The sequence below is a fragment of the Choloepus didactylus genome, chromosome 21 (assembly GCF_015220235.1).
Source record: "Choloepus didactylus isolate mChoDid1 chromosome 21, mChoDid1.pri, whole genome shotgun sequence".
NCBI lineage: Eukaryota > Metazoa > Chordata > Mammalia > Pilosa > Megalonychidae > Choloepus > Choloepus didactylus.
The window spans coordinates 18,690,827-18,716,330 of record NC_051327.1 but is presented as its reverse complement, the minus strand read 5'-3'; the positions used below and the strand labels follow the sequence as shown (position 1 = coordinate 18,716,330).

The 25,504-nt window shown below is 45.2% G+C and overlaps 1 protein-coding gene across 5 annotated transcripts in view; it reads right to left on the bottom strand.

Annotated features, from left to right (window-relative positions):
* IFT22 (intraflagellar transport 22) overlaps positions 1-18,654 on the bottom strand; it is a 45,019-nt gene extending 26,365 nt beyond the window's left edge. For 2 of the 5 annotated variants that reach the window (XR_005213568.1, XR_005213569.1), the window contains exons 1-7: positions 18,537-18,654; positions 16,113-16,189; positions 15,888-15,977; positions 15,142-15,344; positions 13,876-14,493; positions 8,919-9,193; positions 5,487-6,881 (exon numbers count right to left, since the gene is read on the bottom strand). Coding sequence is in view for 2 of the 5 variants with exons in the window: in XM_037814469.1 (XP_037670397.1) it covers positions 14,345-14,493; positions 15,142-15,344; positions 15,888-15,977; positions 16,113-16,189; positions 18,537-18,575 (558 nt within the window). In the remaining 3 variants the exon portion in view is untranslated. Of the gene's footprint in view, positions 1-5,486; positions 6,882-8,918; positions 9,194-11,127; positions 14,494-15,141; positions 15,345-15,887; positions 15,978-16,112; positions 16,190-18,315; positions 18,492-18,536 lie in introns of those variants that run through there. The other 3 variants (XR_005213570.1, XM_037814469.1, XM_037814470.1) reach the window with 3 other exon arrangements.
* Positions 18,655-25,504: the final 6,850 nt, after the last annotated feature.

Sequence of the window (25,504 nt, the reverse complement as noted above, 5' to 3'; positions counted from 1 at the left end):
TAAGGGGTTCATCTGGGGCTCTCTCCTTTGTGTATGCTCTAATCGTAAGAGGAAACAGCCAGAGCCAGAGGTCTGAGGGTTCGTGCAAGAGCTGTTTCTCAGAAATGGGAGCTTGCAGCAGTCCCTTGTCCTACGGTTTCATCATAGGGTGAGGCTGGGGCCGAGGACATGTCAAACACAAGCTCAGCCTTGTGTGAACCCATGGGTGGGAAAGGGGGCATCCTGGGAAGATGGATGCTCTTGGAGGCCAGGGATGGGAGGAGACTTTATTGCTTCAGGGAAACCACAGACTCCAAGCCCAAACCTTGCTCCACCGGCATGATACACGTGGCCAAACATTCAGACAGCATTTTGACAGAGTATCAAAGAATTCATGCACTGGGGGAAATCTTTGAATACTGTGAATAAGAGAAAATTGTGATTCCTCTCTTAATTCATCCTAGAGCTATTCCCTGTGAATGGGGCAGGTGTAGGAAGACCCTCGGATGGAGGGGAGCAGGCATTTGATGTGAGAGTTGACAGCAGAGGGCTACAGTCAAGAAAAAGCAGGACCCCCCATCAGAGCTCAACCTTTAGGAGTGTCACACAGGAGAAAACTGACAGCCTCGAGGAAGGAAATGATGTTTCCGAGAAAGCAACCTCACCAGCATCAGAGGAGCCACGGTGCAGCTAAATCTGTCGAGCATAATGAATCAGGGGGTGGAGATCATTTGAGAAATCAGCTCTTAGTGTCACCAGGGTGCTCGGGCCTAATGGAGCCCTGGAGCTGATGGAGTGGGGCACTAAGAGGACCGTGAGGGGGGCCTCAGAGTGCACGCGACAGGAAATGTTCATGTGAGAGGCAAACGTGAGGAAAGGGGTGACTTTAGAAAGAGATTTTGTTGGAACCTGCATCTTTCAATAAGGAAGAGTAAGGCTACAGCCCTAAGGAATGCAGACACCCTTCTGGAGGGTGTTTGCTCAGGTGACACAGTCGTGCCCACATAACCCTTTGGGGTCCACACACAGGGTACCTAATGCTGTGCAGGAAAGAAGAATTCTGGCCCGGTAGCTCTTGGCAGTTTGCTTTTCCAGGGGGCTATGACTTTTTGTCCTTCTTTCCTCCCACTTTGTCTTCATTCCTTGGAATAGTCTAGTGTCACTTTTTCTGTTCCTTGTCTTAATCTCGTGACAGTGTGCTGGCACCGCTGCCTTCATAGGGAACCCGTGGGCTTGGCACATGCTCGACTTGTTATCTGGTGTAGTTCCCGGTTTCCCATGCGCAAGTGGCTGCCTCGGTTTTCCCTTCCAGGAGACCCCCTGCCCACCGACAAGCTGATGACTCCCGTTACAGGTTTGGGAAGGTGTGGTGGCTGCTGCAGTCCTCACGCTGAACACCTCCTCCATGCTGGGGACAGGAGAGGGAAGGGGGAGCATCAGCACAAGTGGCCTGGCAACCTCGGGGGAAGAGTGGGGGACCAGGAAATAGCAGCCCCTGTAAGACCACACGGGTGTCTGTGCCCCAAGGTTTCAGAGGAGGGTTTGGGAGAGCGCACTGGGTGGGGAAGGGAGAGAGCCCCCCTTGACTCCCTGGCCTCACTTCTGACTAACATATGACAGCAACCCTGTCAGCTCCGTCTCCAGTATCTCCACTTGGAAATTAAAGAGAAAAAGGTCGATGCACAGCCAGGAATTGACGCGAGGCCTGTCCTCCTCCAAACCCCACTGTCTTCCCAGCATAGGGGAGGGGACTGGTCCTCTACCAACAGGACTCCTGGGGTATGTTTCCAGATTCTTGGGAGACCATCAGAGGCCCCTGGTGAACCGGGAGGGGAAGGATGATGGAAGGAGAGAAATGGAATTGCTTTTGAAGACGCTACCTCAGGGAACAGGGAAAGATATTCATTCATTCCTTCCATTTACTCATTCAATCATCTTTTTAATAAATCTCCATTAAGCCCTATGCCAGTTGGGATATATTATGTTTCCCAGAAAAGGCCATGTTCTTTGATGCAATCATGTGGGGGCAGATTAATTAATCTTTTTGATTAGGGTGTGAACTTCTGATTGGATGCTCCCATGGAGATGTGATTCAATCAACTATGGGTGAGACCTTTGACTGGATAATTTCCATGGAGGTGTTAACCCACCCATTCAGGGTGGGTCTTAACTGAATCACTGGAGTCCTATAAAGTGTTCACAGACAGAAGGAGCTGCTGCAGCTGAGACAGGCACTTTGAAGACGGCCGTTGGAAGCTGACACAGACATTTTGGAGAACACCATTTTGAAACACAACCTGGGAGCAAACAGACACCAGCCACATGCCTTTCCAGCTAACAGGGGTTTTTCGGACGCCATCGGCCCTCCTCCAGTGAAGGTACCCTATTGTTGATGCCTTACCTTGGACACTCTATGGCCTTAAGACTGTAACTTTGTAATCAAATAAACTCCCTTTATAAAAGCCAATCCATTTCTGTTATTTTGCAAAACAGCAGCATTAGCAAACCAGAACAAGCCAGGCGCCATGCTTAGGTGGGGATGTGACAGTGAACACACCTGACACAGGCCCCACCTGCGAACTGACATTCTAGAAAGGGAAGGCTGACTATAAAGTGTGGTACATGTTTCGATTGGGGGCATACAGGGTGCCATAGAAGCACTGAAGAGAGTGACAAAACCCAGACCTGGGGGGCCTGCACCTGCTGAAATATTGGGTAAAAGCCTTCCACAGAGAACAGTGAGGGAGCAGTGTGGACGGAGCCGGGAAAAGGCCAGCTCTGCCAGAAAAAAAGAGTATGTGAGGCGGAGGGCGGCAAGGAAGGAGGCAGGAAAGATGGGACCAGGCCACCCAGGCCCGTACAGGTCACATGAGGAATTCGGACTTGCTCCCAAGACCATGGGGAATCAGAGTTTTAAGTTGTGGGGAGACTGACTCGAGCAGCTGTGCAGCTTCTCCCCTCCCTGGGACACCCAAGACCACAAGGATGAGAAGAGCTGTGAGCCCTGGGGGACGTGGTGAAAGGGCCAGCTGGTGAGCTCTGACTTTACTTCCTCGTGGCGAGGCCCGGGGAGCAGAGTGAGCACTGAAGCCGGCGGGTATCTGGGGGTGACTTCATGGGAGTTGCTAGTTCCTGGACTTGAGGAGAAAAAAATGCTTTGTGCACAAAAGACAGGTGCACCAGGGCTGCTGCTGTCAGATCGATTTTGGGATGGACATTCTTAAAGAAACATCTCTCTCTGGTGGCCTTTTTCGGTATTGCTAAGTGAAGAGCCTTAAATATAGGCAGAAAGGACCTTCTCCTGAGTCTCATTCTAAAAACCAGGTGGGGTTCAGTCAGCTTAGGACCCACCTTTTTTTTTTTTTTTTAAAGAAAAATATGAATCTTTAGGGGAAAAATATACATATATTCATACACACATACACTTAGGAAAAAAATGCTGGAAAGACACTCAAATGTTACCCGTAATACCTGGAATAGGTGACTGTTCCACTTTGCTAATGCTGCTGTTTTGCAAAACACCAGAAATGGATTGGCTTTTATAAAGGGGTTTATTTGGTTACAGAGTTACAGTCTTAAGGCCCTAAAGTGTCCAAGGTAACACATCAACAGTAGGGTACCTTCACTGGTGAAAGGGAAGGCACGTGGCTGGCATCTGCTTACTACCAGGTTCCACTTTAGAATGGCATTCTCCAAAATGTCTCTGTGTCATCTTCTCGGGGCAAACTCTGGGCTAGTACTCCAAAGCATCAGCAAATCTCTGCTTTCAACGGCAGTCTTCAAAATGTCTCTGTAGGTTGCAGCAGGAACCTTGTGTCTGAGCTCTTCTTATATGGTGCTCTAGTAAGCTAATCAAGGCCCAAGCTGAATGGGCAGGGCCATGCCTCCATGGAAATTATTTAATCAGTTATCACCTATAGTTGCGTGGGTCACATCTCCATGGAAACAACCTAATCCAAAGGTTCCAACGTAATCAACACTAATACATCTGCCCCCACAAGACTGCATCAAAGAACATGGCTTTTTCTGGGGGAGATAATATATACAAACCAGTGCAGTGACTAAAGTTTTTTCCTTTTGTTTATATGTATTTAAATTTTTTTTCTATGGACATGGGCATAACTTTTGAATAAAAAATAAGAAAAGAGCATTATGTGTTTAAAAAAAAGAAAAATAACAGAAATGATAGAAAACTGCTCCCAGGTAGGACTAAGGCAGAGGCCACATGGTTGACACGAGAGCAGAGTGGCTTGGTGATGAGCTGCTGCCCAGTCCAGCTCTCTGTTTCCTTCCAAACCTGGGAAGCACCAACCCAGCTGTTTATAACAGCCATGCATGGAAAACAGCAAGCACTGGCGAGGATGTGGAGAAACTGGAGTCCTACACATTGCTGGTGGGAATGCAAAATGGTGCAGCTGCTGTGGAAAAGAGTTTGGCAGTTCCTCAAAAAGTTAAACCCAGAATTACCAGGCTGTTTTCTTTCTCTTTTATGGTTTATGTTACAGTTTAATTGTACAGTATGCATAAGTTTTCATTTGATGATTTTTACTGGAACATATTGCCTTCTTAGAGAGCTTTGGGACTCCCTTCTCTCAGATAATTCATTCCCTCACAGGAAGATCTAGAATTGTGTTGACTTATAGAGCAGCTACTGGCCCGTATGGCTACTGAGCACCTGAAATGTGGTCGGTCCAAATTGAGATGTGCTGGAAATGTACAACACACATCTGATTTTGAAGACTTAGTTAAAAAAACAAAAAGAAGAAGAAGAATGTAAAATATCTCCATAAAATTTAATTCTGATTACATACTGGAAAGAAAACATTTTAGATATGGTGGATTAAATGAAATTTAAATTATTAAAATGCATTTAATCTGCTCCTTTTAACTTTTGCAATGTGGGTATTAGAAAATTTATAATTACGCATGCGGCTCATGCTATATTTCTACGGGACAGCACTAATCTGCAGCTCCGTGTGGTTGGCTGAGTAGCAGATCAGCATCAGCTGGAGCTTGCTAGAAATGCAGAATCTCAGGCTCTACCCCAGAGCTACCAAGCCCGAGTCTGCATTTTCACAAGAGCCCCAGGGGCTTCCTAGGCACCGTGAAGTTGGAGAAGCACTGCTTTGAAATATTGTACTCCATTCATCTGCAAGAGAGGTAGTGTAAACAATTCCTAACATCTGTGATAGTTTAGAGTTTCTGGAATAATTCCACATTTACTTCATTTGCTCTTGAGGAGCATCTTCATATGAACTCAGGGCAGACTTTTACTTTAATGACTCTGGAAATGTTTATGAACCTCTTTGAGCCTATGATGTGTCATATATAGAATACCTTTTCCTCAGAATTCCTGGGAAGATTAATTCAGCTATCAGAATGTGCTCTGTAGAAGTGCCACACCCATGCATGCATGCACACACACACACACACACACTGTACACATTCAGAGATTCCTATTCAGAGACGTCTAAACTGAGGCTAAGGGACAGTGTGCGCCCATTTACCTGTGAGCTGGTACTCGATGCTGGCTCTTCTGAGTCCTGTCGGGGCCTTCCTCAGGACACCTGCCGCCTCTCAGAAGCTTGGGTTGGACTTCTGTGCCTGACCCACGTTGGACCCTGTTAGCAAAGAATCATTCAATTGCCACATGCCACGTCAGTGCTGCCATTCAGTGGGTTTCCCAGGGCACGAATTCTCTGCTAGTGAAGCGCAGGAACCAGGAAAGCTTCTGGTGCAGGCAGATCCACAAGTGGGGGGCCAGGTGCATCCAAAGTAAGGCAGCCACACAGGGAGTTGGCTTGGGTCGCTTAGAGTCACGTGGGAGCTGACGGGCAGGCGGCAGTGAACCGATTTCAATAGTTCGATAGTTTGGTGCTAAGTCGCCCAGCAATCTCAGAAAGAGCTGCACCTCAGCATCATGCTGGGCACGAATGGTTCTCTGGGGCTTTTCTGGCAACCCAATCCCAGGAAAAAAGCCCTTGAGATGCCCACGGTGGTAACTGCCTATTCCTTCTGAGGTGGAAGTTGCCACCAGCCCTCTTGCTCTCCCACTACACAGGGTTCTCACTGAAGCACTTCTCCACAGGCCTGGCCTTCAGGGACACTCAGTGTGTTCTTTCTGAGGGATCTGTTAAATGCTTTATGCTGCCTCTTAATTTCTGAACCTCTGGTGAAATGAGGAGGCTGAGTCAAAGTCATGGGGGGCCAGTATTTTGCCTGCAGCCTTCAAACAGGTTGTTTCAGGGGCCACACATGGAGCCTCCACATGTTTATCAACACGCAGGGTCACTCCTGGGTGTGGATTCTCCGCAGGCCTCCCCATGATCTAGGGGCTCACAGGGCTTCTCTCCCTGGGCTGAAACTTTGGTGTTTAATGATGGCAGAGCTCTGGCAAAGGCCCTTCCACAAGCTCTGCCCTTGAGGGGTTTTCTCCTGGGTGGAGTGTCTGAGTGAGGTGAGGGTTCTGCCGAAGGTCGGCCATATTCTCTCTCTGCACGCCAAAGTTTTCTCTCCCGTGCGGACTCTCTGGTGCTGAGTAAGAGTTGGGCATGGTCAGAAACTGACCTACTTCTAAGGGGGTCTTTTGTCTGTCCACCTTCTCTGATTTGGGACAAAGGGCTCACCTGGCCTGCAGGTTTGGTTGCTCTTGTCACCATAACAGCTTCTCTCTCTTCTCTCTAGCTTGAAACTCTTCTCTTGGGAAGGGGCGCTGCTTGGCCTCTCTTCTGAGAGGTTCCCCAGATGCTGCTCTAAGGTACCGGGACACCCAGAGGTGTCTCCCAGTGCTGGCACCCAAAGAGCTTCCCTGGAGAGTCTTCTTGAGGTCGCCCCATGGGATCCTCTTTCAGAAAGTTCCTGAGATGAAGTGAACCCCTTGTTTTCAGTCGTAATGTCACCATCTGAAATTATAAGTAGAAAATTACCTATTTCCTCTGCAAAAAAAGCCATCTAAATAAAACCCATGCCTACCATAGGGGATGGATCAAATAAATTATAGTATATTCAGCCTGAGGTATGAAATACAATGATGAAAAATGAGGCTGCAGAAGAATATGTTATGGTCTGAAAAGGCACACGTTTTTAATAGTTACAAAGTGAGATGATGAATTACGTTCATTTTCTTTTTTGGCTCATTTGTATTTTCTAAATGCTCTATAATGAGCACGTATTACTTTCATATTAAGGGGAAAAAATAACCCAAATTATTTCACAAGTCTGGGGAGAAGACGGAGAAAAAGCAGGGGATTGAAGTGGTGGGTGGGATGACAGGGAAGGAAGCCTGAGAAGTTTGGGAAGAATAATTTGAGCAGTTCTGGTCACAAAGGAAAAGGCTGTGGCGAGCTGGGAGCTGAGGAAGCAGCCCCAGGGGCTGGGGTTAGCGACTTCCAAAGAGGGAGTCCTGAGGCGTCCCTCAGGGTGGGAAGGAAGGCAGGAGTCATAGTTTATGGGGCAAGGCTGGAAGCTTCAAGAACCTTCTGGGGCCAGCAGGAGGGCAGCAGTGGGTGGCGGTGTGAGGTAACTGCAGAAAGGGTAAATGGAGAGAGCCAAGGGAGAATGAAGAGAGCTGGGTTTGAGGGTGTGATCTTGCGTTGGGCAAGGAACTCAAACACATCATAAGTAATAATAATAGCTTTCATATGTTTGCCACTTTGTAGTTTACAAAGTACCTTCTCATCTATTATTTTATTTGATGCTCACTGATGAGGAAAGTACAGCCCAGAGAAGTTAAATACTTGCCCAAGATCACTGTACTCTGCTGCTGAGCCGTCTTAAGTGTGGACACTGAAGGTGTAAGGAGGCTTGCAGCCAAGGAGAGTACTGAAAATATTTAACAACCGGCAGAACCCAAACGCTGACCACTCAGAACAGATGCTGGCCGCAGCAGTGGAGCAGGTGCCAGGGGCCCTTTGTTGGACCAGGCAATAACTCTTAGTTGCTGGACCCTGAAAAGTTGCTGAGCGAACATGGGGAAGTCGCCGAGGTGGCCAAGTTGGCTGGTAGGGCCTTAAGACACAGAGCGGCAGCTGGTTACCAACCAGTGCAGAAGTGTTTCAGTCCTTTAACAATCTATTCATCCACTCTGGTGGGCACCAGGTGAATATCATCCCTGCCTATGGCCTCCCCTACTTCTATGTCATGTGGATTCCAATGCTGACAGGAGACCCTAGAAGTTGTCTGATGTGTCAACAATTATTTCAGTGTGGCGGCAATTTTGTCAAACCACACTCCAAAGAGCAGGAACCTGATGTTCCCCCAATGTATGTTTCTATGGACATGTCAAAATCTTGGTTGCTCAAGCAAAGATCAGTGGGCACTGCTAATCGAAAACAGGAACTTCATCATGTTTTTATTTGGCTCTGCAATGAGTGTTTACAGCCCCATTAGAAAGGAATGTACTGAGTGCTGAGAATTCGGGCCACTGAGTGCAAACCAAAACAGTGAAGTAATGAATCCTCTGTGAATGGGGAGATAGAAGTGTGTCCAGCCCCTCCACCCGGCCCTGGGTTGGGATGCATAGCCTCTTGATTTCCAATTCCCCTTGCCTTTCTCTGGAGCAGCCTCCCATCCACCCACCCTACAAAGTGGGTTGATCTCACAGGGGTTCCCTTCAGATCCTGAATATAGGCTACATGAAGGAAAAATGAAGAGCTGATGTCATTGTCAATAAAGGGCTTTGTGAGCCACACCATGGAGTGCTGATGGCAAAAAGCCCACTGCTGTGTCAGGTATAACAATTCAGGGAATGAATGATACTCAGTTGTGGCTGATGCATCTGTGGCTAAATAAGAAGAGGGTTTGCATTCTCCTCGGTGCTCTCTAATGTTCTCAGTCTGAGTCCTGGACTCAGCTCTAAGATGGCTCTGGTTATGCCCCTGGAGTCTCAGCCACTGGTGGGCAGAGCTCCCAGACATCTCGGAAGGTCACAAGGCACAAACCTCCTAGTAGAACTGTGGGAAGTATTGATGGGCCACCTCCCCGCTGGGTGGATGCTTCTGTTGGAGCAGGGTTCTTTCCCCACAATCGGTCCACTTCCTCTATCTTCACCATCAGAATTCTGTCCTGCTTTTGAAGAATCTGGGGGGCCAAGGACAGAGTCAGGTTGCTTTGGCCATTCTTGACTGGAAAAGTCCCCAAGAAGACTCACTGGTGCTGTGGGAGGGTTGAGCTTCAGAGAAACTCCTCAAGAGTTTCTTGTTTTCCAGAAACATTCCTGCAACACATAAAATACATTTTTTTCCCATTAAAAACTCTTTTCTTATGGAAAATTTCAATCCCACCTAAAGTGGACCAAATGATACAATGAACTCTCACATACCCATCACCCAGCTTCAATAACTAGTCATTTCCTGCCATTCTTGTTTCACATCCCACCTCACTTCACATCCTCCTTCTTCAAGTTTTTCATCTTGCAATTTATTTGTTGAAGTACTTGAGTTGTCCTCAGAATGAAATGACCCTTAATAAATGTTTGAGCGCCGGTTCCTGTGCCTGGCACTGTGGTTCGCGCTAGTAAAAATGGAGTGAGCAGCCAGCCATGCCCCTTTGGGGCAAATCATTCAATCTCTCTGGGCGTCGGTTCTCCCTTCTCTAACAGAAGAGGGCTGGACTAGATGTCATCTAAAGGCTCCACTGCGATTCACTCTATTGATTCCACTCCAAACTCCAGCCAAATATACTCCCAGGGAACTCTCGACGTGACCCACGCCGAGCGGGGCCAGCACACCCGCCTGGAGGGGGCGAGCCAGGTGGACGCACCGGGGCGGATCTGCGCCGACACCCGCCCATCCCCTGGCGGGTCCCCGGGTGCCCGGCCTCCGGGGCGTCCCATTGGGATGAAGGCTGAGGTAACACGGGAGGAGCCCGTCCCGGTCGCTAGAAAATCCTCACCCCCCGCAGGGCGCCTCGGGCGGCGGGTCGTGGCGCTCTGCCTGACCCGGACGCCGGCCTCTGGCCCGTTGCAGCCGATGACAAACGCTAACGGTACCAGCTGGAACCTCCCGGCACGTGCCCAGCTCCCGCCTGACTACAATTCCCAGACGCCTCAGCGGCCAGCTGGTTACCACGGAGACGGGCGGAGTGTGTCTACTCTACCACCGTCCCCGGCCTGGGCCTGCGGGCGGCGGCGCACCCAGTAACCCCTAAGGCTTCAGAACTGGTCTTGTCGCCCCTCTCCCCCTTCCCGCCCTTCGCTCATTGTGCCCAACGAGGCAGATCGATTCGACCCGGCTGGGGCCTTTGGAGAGGCTGAACTACATTTCCCAGAAGGCTCCGGGCACAGGCTTCGAGCTGTTGCCAAGGAGACAAGCCGGGAGGTATTCCTGCAAAGAGCATCCTCCTGAAGCGGAGGCGAAGAAGCGGGAGGCAGAGAAGCCCCGACAGTGAAGGGAAGGAGAATGGGAAATGTGGGCATACGGCAGCGTTGAGGTGCACATCCCCTCCTGTTTGCTTTTTTTTGCTTCCACTGACACTCAGGACCAGCGCAAACATCGCACAGCTCCCTGGGAAATGGAAGCGGCGCTGCGGTGCCGTCCACCGGAAGCACGGTCAAGTGACCTTCCCCACCTTGCCCTCCTGCCGTTGGCCCGCCACGCTAAGGTTGGGGGTTATGATCCCCTCCTTCCTTCCCTTCCACGTCCGCTCAAACACAATTTTTACCTCCCGAATACTGTGGAATCTGTCCCTTTCTTTTCCTGCCAACCCTCAGTGCTGTTTTTCCCTCTGCGTTTCCTACCTGGATCATTTATTTACCTGGTTGGCTGCTTCCAGTCTTGTTCCGCTTAAATCTCTTCTCCACGCCGTCACCATAGTAATCTGTCCCTGCTCTTGTTTACAGCTCTTCAGCCGCTAATGGAGTCAAGTCCAAGCTCTTTGGCTGGCATATATAATTTGACCTCACCTACTTATATACCTGTCCCTCACCATTCTCCTCGTCATGAGAAGCATTCTCTTTTCTTTAAATTGTTCATCTCATTTGCGACTGATACCTTAGAGCCATTGTCACTATTAAAAACTGCAGTGCTCAACTTCCTGTTTTAACAGTTGCACCCAAAAAGAGTGAAAAAATGCCAGTGTAGTTGGGTTTGCAAAATGTATGTATTCGTGAAAAGCATGTGGGATAGATTTCTATAAACAGAAACCAAGTTCCTCATTTACCCTGATAACAAAAATCAGCACTTTATTCCTCTGAAAAATATTTCATCACTATAGTTAATACACAACTAGGTATTTCCCAGGTCTTTTAAAAAAGTGTCACAGAAGAAAGGGGTCATGATTCTTATCAGAAAATCCCAAATAAGACTACAAATGTAAAATAAATGGGTTCTTTTTGGTTTATCCAACACCTGGAAGCCCTAAGATCTATAATTACACCGATCTAAAGAGCTAAGTGTGGAATAAATCTGCACTGAGGGTTTAGAGCAAGGCGAAACACTTAAAGCCTCTCAAAAAACCTAGATAAAAATGAACTGTAGAGTGTAGAAAGATAAATGTGTTGCTCACATCAAAGCACCAAGAACTTTCCTTTTGAAGTGGGACTAGGTGGCAGACACAACACTCTCACTGGTTTTAACTTCAGTAGGAAGAATGGCCCATATCATAAATACAGAGAAGTACTAAACTGATAAAGTAGTTTCTAAGTCATCTAAAAAACATGTAATCTATTCTTAACATTGAAAAGCAGAGAATTTCCTCCCTCTTCATTTAATTTCTTTTGGTTTTGTTTTTTAAAACTTGGAAGGGCTCACATCTTGTCAAAGGAAAGGTATATTTGTTGAGAAAACCTCACCCAAAGTCCATGCAGCTCTCAGTGATCAGGTGTGGAAGGCTGAAGAGCCATAATAGAGTATTTTTCTTAAGCAGTATATCCCAGTTACCTGTCAAGAGGTATCTGGATTATGTAAATATATCTCAATAAAACCGCATTAAAAAAGAGGTATCTAGAGTACTGCGTTTTTTTCTTCTTTTAATTAACCCTTGTAAATCCTCAGTTACCAGCCCAGCTCTACTCTTTTTATTATAGTCTAGCCTACCCCACAAGTGTTTTCCAGTGTCCCACAGGAAGTACAGTGATGTCTAGGAGCTTTGCCTGAACAATTTTGAGACCTAGAGAGTCAAGTTACAATGTAAGTGAAGAATTCATAGTTTTCTTTACAACAGATAAAACTTCAGAATACTGTTTGGTTATTTGATTGGTTTCAAGAAATATGATGCTAGTTGTATCGGCCACATACATGCAAATCATCTTCCTGAGTGCCTCGGTTTAAAAAATGGTTAGATTATTTCTTACTTGCCTTGTGGTTGCTGTGGTTTTAGTGCTTTACTGGCTTTAGTCTGAGAGGCTGATGCTCTTAGCCATGGTCACTTGGTTTTGAAATATATTTTGCAGAATCAGTTATAATTACTGCAGCAATTATGTAATATTGTTTGCTTCAGTTAGTGTTAAAGTTATTTTGTTTTCCCTGCATATGTACCAACTGATAGCACATTGGGCGGCAGAAGAAAAATTAAACCTGGGTTAAAATGTAGTCCCAGATAACCCACGCAGTTTACTAATCGAGTTGACGGTAGTTCAATATAAGTTTACCAAGGAATGATCATGATCTGCAAAAACTGCTCTCATAAACAGAATGCCCACAGAGCTACATTTCAGCTCTTCTAATATAAAAGTGAAATGCACCCTCGAATATTTACTCATGTCTCTTAGGTGCCACTACTTTTCTCCCATTCTCAGCAGAAAAGATCTACATCTAGCTTTTATTTAATGTAGTTTTGGTTCATTTCAGATTTGCTATATTAAACAATGACAAATATAAAAACTGTGAATGCAAATAATTCCTAAGATAATTAAAATACACTTGCATGTATGGTAAGCCATAAAGTCACCATATTTGATTATCCTGAGCATTAAATATTTTAAACATTTTTACAAATTAGGTTTTATAACAACATAACATTGTTTTACATGTATCACATGAAATTATGTTTAAGAAGGACATTCCCAAGATCCTAAAAGACTTTTTACAAGTTCTATATGTATGCCACCTTCCAATTTGATGTGGTGACCAGAACTCAAGGGTATCTAAATAAACATAAAATTTCAGAGAGGTTAAATGCTAATTTTCTTCAAAAACAGCCTAAGTGATCAGGTAAAGCTTCCTCTTTTTTTAGGTTTATAATGAAAGTGTTATAGCATTTTTTGCTATTGTAATAGGAATATTTTAAAAATATTCACCTGACATATTCTTGATTCCCCTGAAAATCCTGTTCTCCCAGGAAACAGAGTTGAGAATGAATTGTCATGCCAAGGGCTAGTTGTGGCAAAGGGCAAAGTGATCCTGCCTTATGGACATAGCCTACACCTGGGATAGGGTGGAGGCCATAGGTGACTCTCAGTTGGGCAGGACTAGCCTGAGCCAGGATGGGACAAGTCAGCTCGGGGCCCACTGGTTCTGAAATGTGCAGACAGATGTGGCCAAGAGCCTCACCAGTCCTGGACTTCAGCAGGAGGTGGCCAATAGGCTGGCCAGTGACATCTCTGCAGAGGTCTGGGAAGAACCAGAGGACCTGTCCTTGGACGAGCTGATCTGTCCTAACAAGGCCGTGTATACTTTCCCGACACCTTGAAACCATCTTAGGGAGAGATAAACGGGGATTATAACCTTGAATTGACTAAATACTTATCTAAGAGAGACTGAACTAACCTGAAAGGCTTTTAAATTCCATCTGGTCTAGTTAAGTACATCGGCTCCACTCTATCTAGGGGAATGGGAGCATGTGAGATTTAGACCAGTTATAGAAAATACAGAATCTATAATTTTTGCACATCCAGGATGCAATACTTTAACTTTTTTACTTTATCTCCATATTATTTAGAAAAATAGAATGGCAACTTACCCTGAGGGTAAGGATGTTAGTCTGTTTTGTTCATGCTCAGCAGCTAGAACAGTCCTTGGCACACATTAGGTCCTCAAAAAGTCAGTATCTGTAGAATGCACCAAGGAATTAAAATCTGACTCGGACCAATACACATGGATTAAATTACTGCTTGGGCTACAGTAGTTACAACTCCACATTTTTATAACTAGATACATGTGAAGAGGGGTTGAAAAAAAAACAAAAAACCCTCAAATTCCAGTTCTTTAGAAAGGTCTGGGGCAAGGGAATCAGAATTAATAAGATTTTCTCAGCTGAACTAAAGACAGGGAGTGGATGGCATGAGTCAAATGTCCCCCTGGCAGATAAAAAATTTTTCTTATACAGCCCCAGAGGGAAGAAACATCAGTAGCTGGCTGAGATCTCAGATCTGCTTGGGGGAACAGGCTGACTGCATCTGGGATGCGGAATACTCCTTGATGAAGGCTGGTTAGGTAATAATTGACATTTCTTCCCGGTCTCTGGTCTCAGATACTGAGCTGACTACGCTTTTTAAATACTTTATGAATTCCATCCGGATCTCTTCAGGGTCATCCTCAAGATTCGAGTGTACCAGCTTCAGCTTGTTCAAGGGTGGTGCTTAAAAAGGAAGACAAGGTAATTAGACGGGAGTTTTTAAGGAGAGGCCATTACTAATTCCAAATGACCTGATATTTTAGAAGCTAATTAGTTTAATTTTCTAAAGTCCAAAAATAAAGTTTTAAGTGTCTTGCTTGATACAATTTAACAGAGAAGGGTTTCCCATACTGCCACCTGGTGATGGGAAACATACTATACGCCATTTCCAGGTTCTCTTTGTTCTTAAACCAGAAAGAAAGAAATTCTCTTTTACTCCCATTTATTTCTGGGTATTTTCTAATTGAGCCGTTTTCCATGATTGCTTTGTCACATCTGTAATGTGTATGTCATATGTGAATTGCAGGTTTTTCTTGAGAAAAGGCTGGTTAGGAAAAAGAGTCCTTAGAAGTACTGACAAATAGCTAAAAAACCAGATTTTCTCCTCTCTTAGTGTCTGCCTGCTTTTAAACTGCCTTTATCCCTGCCTGGATGGTATAGCAGAACTTCCATCCTGGCAATTCTGATTTACATGGTGAGAAAAACAAAGGCCTAGTACACGCAGGTGCTGAATAACCATGTGTAGCTGCTGGTTTCAAAGACATAAAGAAATGTATAAATGCCTACAACATTCAAAACCAAAGTAGAAAGGAGAAACTCCAGTGTCCTTACGCAAAGACAGATTTCCCTTATCACCTCCAGAGCCTGGTTTGTGATGCGCAATTAATAGACACTGATTATCCTGTAATAGCTGCTGCTGGACAAAGCAGGAATACCACATTTCAATTTCCTTCAGGTGGCTTGGGATGTCAGTGTTGAAGATGATGGCCACTCCGTGAGCGTCCTTCATCAGGGCTGGCCAGCAGGACTCGAACCTTCAGAGCAGAAGAGGAGTCAGGGTGAATGTCAGCTCATTTTGGTTTCTAAGGGTGGACTTGACAAATACTATCTTAAATCTCTAGAATAGGCAAGTTCAGAGAGACAGAAGGTAGATTACCAGGGACCGGGGCTCAGGGCTGGAGGGCTGGGGAGTTACTACTTACAGGTACAGAGTTTCTGTTGCGGGTGATGGGAAAGTTTTGGTAACAGATGGAAAAGGTTTGTTAATGGATGGTGGCAATGGTTGCAAAACAATGTGAATGTAGTTAGTATACTTGAGAGGGGTTAAAATGGCAAATTTTATATTATTTATGTGCTAAGACAATAAAATTTAAAATATCTTATCAATACTTGATGGATAATTTCTAACCATATAATAAACTAATCGCTAAAGTTTATAAAGCAATTCATGTCACTAAATATATCATCAAGGCCCTAACATGTGTCAGGCATTGTGCTAGGCCTGGGTGCAAGATGCCTGGTGGGCAGCTTATTTTTAAATGATTTGGTGAAGCAAACCCTCTTTAAAGAAAACATACTTGCGATCTCCGCCACAATCCCACAGCTCGAATTCACAGCCTGAGCCCTTGTTGTTGCTGGTAACATGTGGGTTTTCAAATTCCAGGATCCTACAAATAAAAACAACCACAGTGGCAACTATGCTTAGGAAACATTAATCTTTCGGAATGCCAAGAACACAAAATGCGGGAGTCGGAGGCCTGATGGATAGGGACTCTTGGGGACATAGATTTGTCAGGGCTCACCTCACTCCTTGGGTTGGGTTGTATTCGGTGATGTCAGAAGATTCTGTCAGAAAGTTGGCCAGAAAGGTTTTTCCACTCTGAAAATGACAGAGAATAAAAGATCTTTGCTGAACACCAGGGAAGTAAACCATAAATGAGTCCCCACCCTCAGCTACCATGGAACTGGGTTAGATGGAGTCTAGACTATGGCCACCGCGAGATCACCAAGACAGAGGGCTCTCCCTGGTTGGGTGGGCCTCACTGCCTTGCTCTCAGGTGGTGGGACAGCCTGGTCTGGGAACCAGGCAGCACAGGCTGGCAGGGCTGGCTCTGCTGCTGGGTGACTCTTCCCACATTGTTTCCTGGTGGCTCTCGGTTCACTTATCCGAGAACAACAGAAAAAAATAATTGTTGGTGTGTGGCTCTCTCCTCTTCCTTGCGCCTCTCCACATCTTCCAATAACCACAGTTTGTCACAAATATGAAGCCACCGAGGCCCAGAGAGGAGGGAGTTCTTCAAGGTCACTCAGTGGGTCAAGGTCAGGGCTGGGTCCCAGATCTAGGGACTCTTGGCTTGCTACACCACACCCTCATACATGGCTGTTCCTTCTTCTAGATCGTACAAGAATATACATTCCCATAAAAAAATGAACAAAACCACAAAATAAAAGCCCCCCTGATCACCTCCACCCAAACCATCCCGTTCTCGTTCCCAAAGTTAATAACTCCTATCTTCTCTTCAGGTCTCTTCTATACATTTACATCATTCATTTAACTAAGATTATATAGGCCTGAATATAAAATAAGTCTTTCTTCCTCCCAAAATTACTCCTCACAAAAAAGGGAGTCTCTTATACTTGAGTTCTTATAAAAACCTCTCAAATTATGCCCTTCTCTCTCAACCACTTTATTTTGAACACCTGTATGAATAAAACTACCTCAATCAATGCCAGTTTGGGATGCTTGTAGTTGGCCCAAAACAATTTACTGAGGGGGGTCGAATTTCTTATGGGAAAATGAAGAAATTGCCAGTTAGTCACTTACTCATTGTCACTGAATGACAATGAGCAACCTGGGACTCTAGGTAGAATGGTAAAGGAACATACTAAAGGACCAAAAAGGTCAGTAAGGTTGAAAAGCAGTGAGAGAGGGGAAGAAATGTAGATGCAGAAATATGTTTTGTTGGAGCTGAGTGATGGGTACAAATTAACTGTTCTGTTTTTGTATATGTTTGAGAATTTCCGTAATAAAAAAGTAAAAAAAAAAAAAAATCGATGCTTGTTTGGCTTTTCAAAATTCTGTGTATATTATTCTGTTACTGGTTTATTTCATTAATATTTTATGCATTGGAGATTTTTGCATGTAAGCACACACAGAGTTGCCTCAATTTGTTTAACTGCTGGACAGTATTCCAAAGTAAGAATGTACCTTACTATATCTTTAGATGCTTTCTTATTGATGGGCACCTAGGATATTTCCAACTTTTCCCATCCAATCTGATGGGCAAATAAATGTCACCTGTTTTAATTTGTAATTAAAGTAAATTAATTATCTCACACCTCTGAATGTGAGGTTCAGCATCTTCTCAAGCTTATCCAAGAACTGTAAAGAGCCTTTGCTTGATTTTCTATTGAGTTATTTCTCTTTTCTTCACTGATTTTTAATCTTAAGTATTCTAGCTATTAATCTTTTCTTTGAAATTTATTTTGCAATGACTTTTCCCAGGTTTTAACTTTAGCTTTTTCATTTTTTTGCATTGTTCTAAAGAAGACCTTCCCTATTTCTAAGATTAGCAACCTTTCTTTCCACACATTCATTTACTACAGTGGTTCTCTATCTGCGGTCCCTGGTCCCACAAATGCAAATTCTGGGCACTAGTTAGAAATGCAAATTCTTGGGTCTCACTCCAGACCTACAGAATCAAACTCGGGTGGGGCCCAGCAATTTACGTTACAACAAGCCCTCCAGGTGCAGATCTTAAATCTACACTTCTATTTTAAAAAACCGTTTAGCTTTTTTGTCCATCTGAATTTTGTTTCTACGTCTGGTAAATAAGTACACGGGTAGATTTAATCCCCACTACCACCACCGCACACATTAACAGCCAGTTGTTCCCAGACCATTTAATAGTCCAGTCTTTCCTCATTCTGGGTCTCTTGGCCCACAGACATATTCACCAACTCGGGGGCAAAGGAAAAAGTCACGCTTCCAATTATGCCACCCACTAGCCTTCCGGCCTCAGCACCACCGGATCAGCTTCCACCACCTCCTTCGGATCGCGGTGGATCCAGGTTCGGCTGCGTCGGGTTCCGGGTTAGGTCAGAGCCGCGGATACCCAGGTGGGCGCGGGTGGACCGAGTTCCCCGCCTCCTGGGGGCTCCCGGCGCAAGGCACTGACCCGGGGCGGGACACCCGCGCTCGACCGGGTCCCGCGGCCCTGCCTCACCTCGCTGGGCCCCACGAACAGGATCTTGGCCTTCAGCATCGCCGCCCGCCGCCGGAAGCCCCCCGGGCCCACCCAAGCGCAGCTAGAGCCGCGCGGTTGTCAGGCGGAGCGGAGGCCGGCGCGCTGATTGGCTAGCTTGGTTTCCATGGAGACCAGAGAGGCACGCAAGGGCCGACGGGACGCGGCGCGTTCCGGGCGCGCGGAGCTGCTGCGCAGCGAGGGCTGCTCCGTGGTTGTCGGGCCGCGGCGGCGGCGTAGGAGTCCGCATGAAGCGGGTGGACAAGGGACCAGGAGGGTACCCGCGAAACAAAACCCCGGGATGCAGGCTCCATTCTGAGCCGGGAAGGAGGCAGAGCTCGCGAGACCGGCCCCGCTCTTTGTAGAGAAGCAGAAAGTGAGAAGCCAGACTCCGGGAGGAGGCGTGATGCTCGGTCCTTGAATCTTATTTGTTCCAGTAACCCCAGAGCTCAGACAGGCCAGGTACCTGGTGCGCTGGGATTGGAACCAGGTCTTCTGACTCCTGTCCACGTTGGGAACGGAATTTTCACAGCCCTCGCTCCGTCTAGAAAAAGTCAGGGGATAAAAGAGTCCTTGGTGTCTGTAAAGGGTTTGACCAGTTACCATTATTTGGATGATCCGTGAGAAACCAAAAGAATGAGAACCTGGTATTGTTCAGGGTCGGTGCAGATGTCTGGAAACATTGCGGCTGAATTCGGTCAGCCTTAAATTTTGGGAGCCTGTCCAGAAATTCGGATAAGGCCTTGAAATTAAGTGTCTGTGCTCCAAGAGTGTGGACATAGAATATATAAGAAATGTGAGCATGACAAAAAATGCCAAAATAAACCCCCTATCACATCTTTAAGTTTTGGTAGTGTGAAAAGAAATAAAACAAAATGGAGTTACTAAGAGATTTAAAATGGAGTTGGGAGGTCATTTGGAAGTTACTCTTAAGCACATCTCAACTAGCTATCACAAACTGCCAGAGCATGCAAAGCCTTAAGCAGCAATGTTCCCCCAAACCCCAAGGACATCTGGACACCAGAAACCACAAGATAAAGAACTCTGGAGTACGCTATCTCAGGTGGACAGTTGTAGTACCCCAAATATCCACCAACCACAAGAAACTTATCTAGCCTTTTTCTTTTTTTTAAAAAAAAAAATCCTTGTCTGGAAATGCCAAGACAGAACAGAATTGCAATTCCAAGTCCCCAGATAAACACCTGTGTTGCCTTGCAGCTTAGTTTGTTATTTCTTGGTTGACAGTAGGATGGTGATGTGGACTTTGTATTATAGAACTGCTGAGTGATCTTTAAGGAAGTCTTCCTCACTTCAAAATGCCATTACTTGATTGATCGATTGATTGAATATGTTGCTTTGAACGCCTACTTTATACCACCTCTTGAAGCTTTAATTCTAGTGGAGTAATAGCTATTAAGCAAACAAATACATACAGAACATACTCTCAGGAGAGACAATTTTAGGTAGTGGTAAGTGCTATGAATTAAAGATAAATCCCTAAAGAGTTAAAGAATGTGAGGAGCTGACTTTGGAAAGTGGTCAAGGCAAGGTCTTGGTGCAGAGGTGACAATGAAGAAGAAAAGTGAGTGGAGAGAGGGGTCGAATAAATCAGGTGAACATTCCAGAAAGAATGGCAGGGGCAAAGATGTGAAGCTATGGAAGTTAAGTTGGCCTGTTAGAAGAATAGCCCAGAGGGTCTGCGAGGCTGGTGCAGAAGGAATAAGGAAGGGAGCAGTAGGGGGTGCAGCTGGACAGATCATGTCTGACCTTGGGAGTTTATTCTAAGGCAGGAACAAGGGAGAAGAACAAAGATCAAAAGATACATGCTGCTACAGTCTCCCTGTTTATCAGGAAAACAGTGGCTTTCTTAGAATCCCTAGCCAATGATTTCCCACTTATACCTCATTGGATAGAAATGGGTCACATGACCTCCCCAACTGCAGGGAAATCTGAGAAATGTAAATTGTAGCTTTCCACGTTATTTTTCCCAAAAAAGGGTAGAGGGGTGATTGACAGCTAACCAGAAAAAGTCATTAGGGGTTTTGAGCAGGGAATTGACATGATCTGATTTATCTTTTAAAAAATGATCACTCTCTATCATATGACCCAGCAATTCCACTTCTAGGAATATACTGAAAGAGAGTGAAAACAGGGTCTCAGACAGATACTTGTACACCAGTGTTCATCGCAGCATTATTCACAATAGCCAAAAGGTGGAAACAACCCAAGTGTCCATCAATAAATGAACGGATATACAAAATGGGGCATAGACGTACAATAGATTGTTTTAATTTGCTAGGCTGCTGGAAGCGGATACCATAAAATGGGTTGGCTTTAACAATGGGAATTTATTAGCTTACAAGCTTACAGTTTTGAATCTGTGGAAGTGTCCAAAACAAAGCATCATCAAGGAGATGCTTTCTTCCTGAAGACCGGCTGCCAGCGATGCTGGACTCCTCTGTCACATGGCAAGGCACATGGCGGCCGTCTGCTGTTCTCTCTTTTCCCTCCGGATTTCTTTGCTTTCACCTTCTTGCTGCCATGGTTTTCTCCCTCTGTATTCATCCCATTTATAAAGTGAGAGGATTAAGGGCCACCGTGGGCCACGTTTTAGCTGAAGTGACCTCATGAAAACCTATTTACAGTACAATAGGTTTACACCCACAGGAACGGATTAGCTTTAAGAACATAGGGGTGCATACAGCTGCAAACCACCACAGCACATAAGGACAAAGATTGTATGCCATCTCTTATAAGACATGACTAGAAACAGATTTGCAGAGATGAAAAGCAAATTAGAGGTTGGGAGGGATGGGGGGAGGGAGAGTGTTTATTTGTAAAAATAAAAAAATATAAAATAAAACAGTTATCACTATGGCTGCTGTGTGGGGACAAGGAAGTAGGAGTGGAAGCACAGATAGCAAATTAGGAGGGTATTCAGGTAGTTTAAGAGAGGAATGATGGTGGCTTGAATTAGGGTGAAAACAGTGGGGCTTGGATTAGGGACATATTTGAAGGTATAGGCAGGAGGATTTGCTGACGACTTAGACACCAGGTATAAGGGAAAGGGGAGTCAAGGGTGACTCCAAGGATACTGAGTTAAATGGTACATGAAAGATTTTGTCATTTCCTTATTTGGGGAGCCTGCGGGCCGGGCAGGGTTAGGGAGTGGGAGATTAAGGGCTCATTTTGCATGTGCTCATTTTGAGATGCCTGTTAGTTGTGGAGGGAGAAATGGGATATAAGATAGAAGAGAGAGATAGGAGCCGGCAGGACTAGAGATCTAAATCTGGAAGTCATCAGACAGCATTTGGAGAACAATTAGAGCCCCGGACCTGGAGAGAGGAAACAGGAGGAAGTGTAGGCAAGGGGCATCTATTTGGGGGAGCATCCTTCCAGGGAGCTGCAAAAGGGCAGCCAGAGAAGGAAGAGGAAAACTAGGAGAGCAAGCTATGATGAAACCAAGTGAGAAAAATGTCTCCAGACCGGGAGTGGTAGATTGTTGTCAAAGGCTTCTACGAGGTCCGGTGAGGTACAGCAAGGTGAAGATGGTAAGAGGGAGGTCGCCAGTCACTTTTAAAAATCACTTCTCACTTAATGTCTTGAGTGAGTGCTGTCTTAAGGAGTGCTGCTGGCTCTCCTCGGGGCAACTGAGAAACAGGGCTTCAGAGGATGTGTGTGCCCTGGAGTTGGGCGGCTTGAGGATGGCTGTGAGAAGCTGGAGTGCAATCTGCCCTGAGGCAGGAGGGTAGGGAAAGAAACAGGCAGTGTTTGCGTTGGGAGCAGCCAAGGAGATGAGAGATTTTCCTAAGCACCCGAGGTGGGAGCTGGCTTTGAGTCACTTGGGGCCTTGCCTGAGTCTCCCGGGGTGGGGTGGTGGTGGCGGTGGACTATCCAGAGAAGGTAGAGGCTGATGCCCAGGCTGAGGGAGGATCTCGTAAGCCTTTAGCTGGATGAGAAGCAGCCGTCAGAGGCCCTTGCCACATATGTCTGAGGAACCCCCAAAACTCTCCATTGAGCTATGAATCAACATAGGGAATCTGCTCCATCCAGAGGACATCGGTGCTGGGTTATATGTGTACCTGTTAAATAAGACCTTTTCTATCCTTTGCCTCTTCTTCTTCCACTCCCCCCGAATCCAATCCAGCTCCAGAAGAGCCCAGAGTAGCCTTGTGGCCTGAAACTTGGGGGAGCAGGAGTAGAAGCGTGAGACTAGCGAAGAGGAAATTTGATGGCATCCTTTTCCCTACAGTCTCACCAGCCTGAAGCCAGCCCAGGGCTTGGAAGGTGGGGTTGGGGAGTAGCAACTTTAATTTTAGTTTTGGTTAGTACATTTTGGACTGGATATTTTAAGTATTGCAAAGAGATGGTTCTTGGAGCTGACAGTGCCCGTGGGACTTATTGTTACCTGGATTTGACTGAAAAACTTTGGGAAGTGCCTGTGATTTCCTCTAAGGTGTGAGGAAGAATTAGTCTACAAAGAGGGTTTGAAGAAAGCAGCTGAGAGAAAGAATAAAGTGGTTTTCTATGTGCAGCCATCAAGTTCAGTTCAGTTAATGTACTGGTTGAACATACACAAATACATATAGATGGGATATTTGGGGGTTCATTGTTTTACTAAAATGGGATCATGTCCTATGTATTGTTCTATATTTTATTTCTTTAGTCAGCATACTGTGTAAAAATTGCTCCAAGTCTTTTGTTGTAGTTCGGTTTCATTCTTTTTAAGTCTGTGTTCTATTTTACAGTCTGAATCACCACAATTTATTTTGATATTTTCTCAATGCTGGGCACTCACTGTGTTTCCAGTTTAAGGCCACTAAAACCAATATTGCAAAGATAATCCTTGAACATACAACTTTACTTATTGATGCTTTTACTTCTATGGAATAGATTCCCAGAAAGAGGATTACTGGGTGAAAAGGCATGTACATTTTAAATATCAGTAGCTATTGCCATATTACTTTGCCATTCCACTGTTTCAACACTCAACGTTTCCTCCAGCATTTACTTTCTGTCAATAATTTGTGTTTTTCTGATCGTGTATGAACTTGACAAATGGTTTAAATGCAGTGATGAGGAGGAAAGTGTGACTGGAATAGGTTAAAAAGAGAATGAGAAGTGTAACAGTTATCTAGTGCTGCGTAACAAATCACTCCAGAAAGTAGTTGCTTAAAACAACAAAGTTTATTATCTCACAATTCCTGTGGCTTGGGAATCCGGGTGCAGCCCAGGAGTGCCTCTGGCTCAGTGTCTCTCACAGGCTAAAGGCAGTGTGTCATTTAGGGCTGCGGTCCCCCTTAGGCTTGACTGGGGGAAGACCAGCTTCCAGAAACACTTGGCAGGTTTCAGTTCCTAGGAACTGGTTGTCTCAGGGAGCTCAGTTCCTCGCCAGCTGTGGCCAGAGACCGACCTCAGTTCTTTATTGCCTGAGTTCTTTATTGCATATCTGTAGTGGGTCTGTCCATAGCAAGGCAACTGGCTTCAATGAGAGCAAGCAAGTGAGAGAATGAGTCTCTTAGAAGTGACGTCCCATCACTTTTACTGTCTTCTATCCCTTAGCAATGAGGACACATTGCCTTTAAAGGTACAGTCAGACCCCCAACTAACTTCTCAACAGAAACCATGTAAGCTGGAAGATAACAGAATGATACCTTTAAAATGAGGAAAGAAAATAACAGCCAGCCTAGAGCTCTGTACCCAGCAATAACAGCCTTCAAGAATGAGGTGAAATAAATACAGTTTAAAATAAATGAAATGAGACAACTGGTCACCTGAAGGTCTGCTTTAAAGGAAATAACAAAGAGTGTCTTTTAGGCAGAAGGAAAGTTACCCCAGGTAGACGCTTGGACATACAGAAAGAAATGAAGAGCACTGAAAGTGGTAAATGTGTGGATAAATCTAAATAAAAATGGACTGTATAAAATAGCAATAATGGTATCTTGTTAGGTTAAAAAGATACATAATATTTTACAGTGTGTATTTATGTTTAATTCTATATTTAAATATACATAATATTTAAGTAGATGTTATATTTACTAAATATTAAATATAAGTCAGGAGTTAACTGAAGTTTAAGTGCTCTAAGTTTCTTGCAATATCCAGAAATAGGGTAATTAATGCTAAACTCAGATAAGTCAATAAGGCATGCTTTAATATTTAGGAAAACTACTAAAAAGATTGTAAAAGAGTGTACAATTTACAAGCTAATAGAGGGGAGAGCATAGCTTATTAAAGAATGCTCTAGAACCCACGTATGATGCGGCTTCTTTCAAATGTTAATACACCGCTAATCAGTGCTGCCGCCTGACAGGTAGGGGCCTGGCTGGTCCGTGACACTGGGCAGGTGTACAGCCTGAGCCCTGTGTAAGCTGGCGCCTACCTGCCTGTCCTGTCTTATCATCCATCCCCGCTGTGAATCCTTCCCTCTGTCTCCTCATCGACTCTCAAGTCTTCTGTACTATTCCTTGGGCTGCTATCTCTCCTCCCTTTGGCTCTTTTGTATATTCCTTGACGCCATCTTGAGCAGGACAGTAATCATGTGGATCAGCATAATTAACTTCGCTTAGCCCTCATTTTCAAAATATAACTTTGAAGATTGTGTGGTTGAATCCTTGGAAGTGCTCTATGGATAAAGTATGTAGTAAGAGAGTTGGGTTTCTGAGGGAGAAAAGGGATACATTTTCATTGATGGAGTGGAAATGTGTGTGTGTGTGTGGTGAGAGGTACTTTACATTCTGGTTGGGAATTCATTTGACTAAAACAACAAAACCCTATTACCGGGCAACAGGAGGGTCTGGAAGTGGACAGCCTCAGCTGGTTTAACGCCCTCAGGCAAAAAGCCCTTTCTCTCTTCTATGCATGGGTATTTATAGGCTTTGTCCGCATGTTTGTTGCCTCATGGTCACAAAGTAGCTGCTGTGCCTCCAGGCATCAAGCCTGCAATTAAG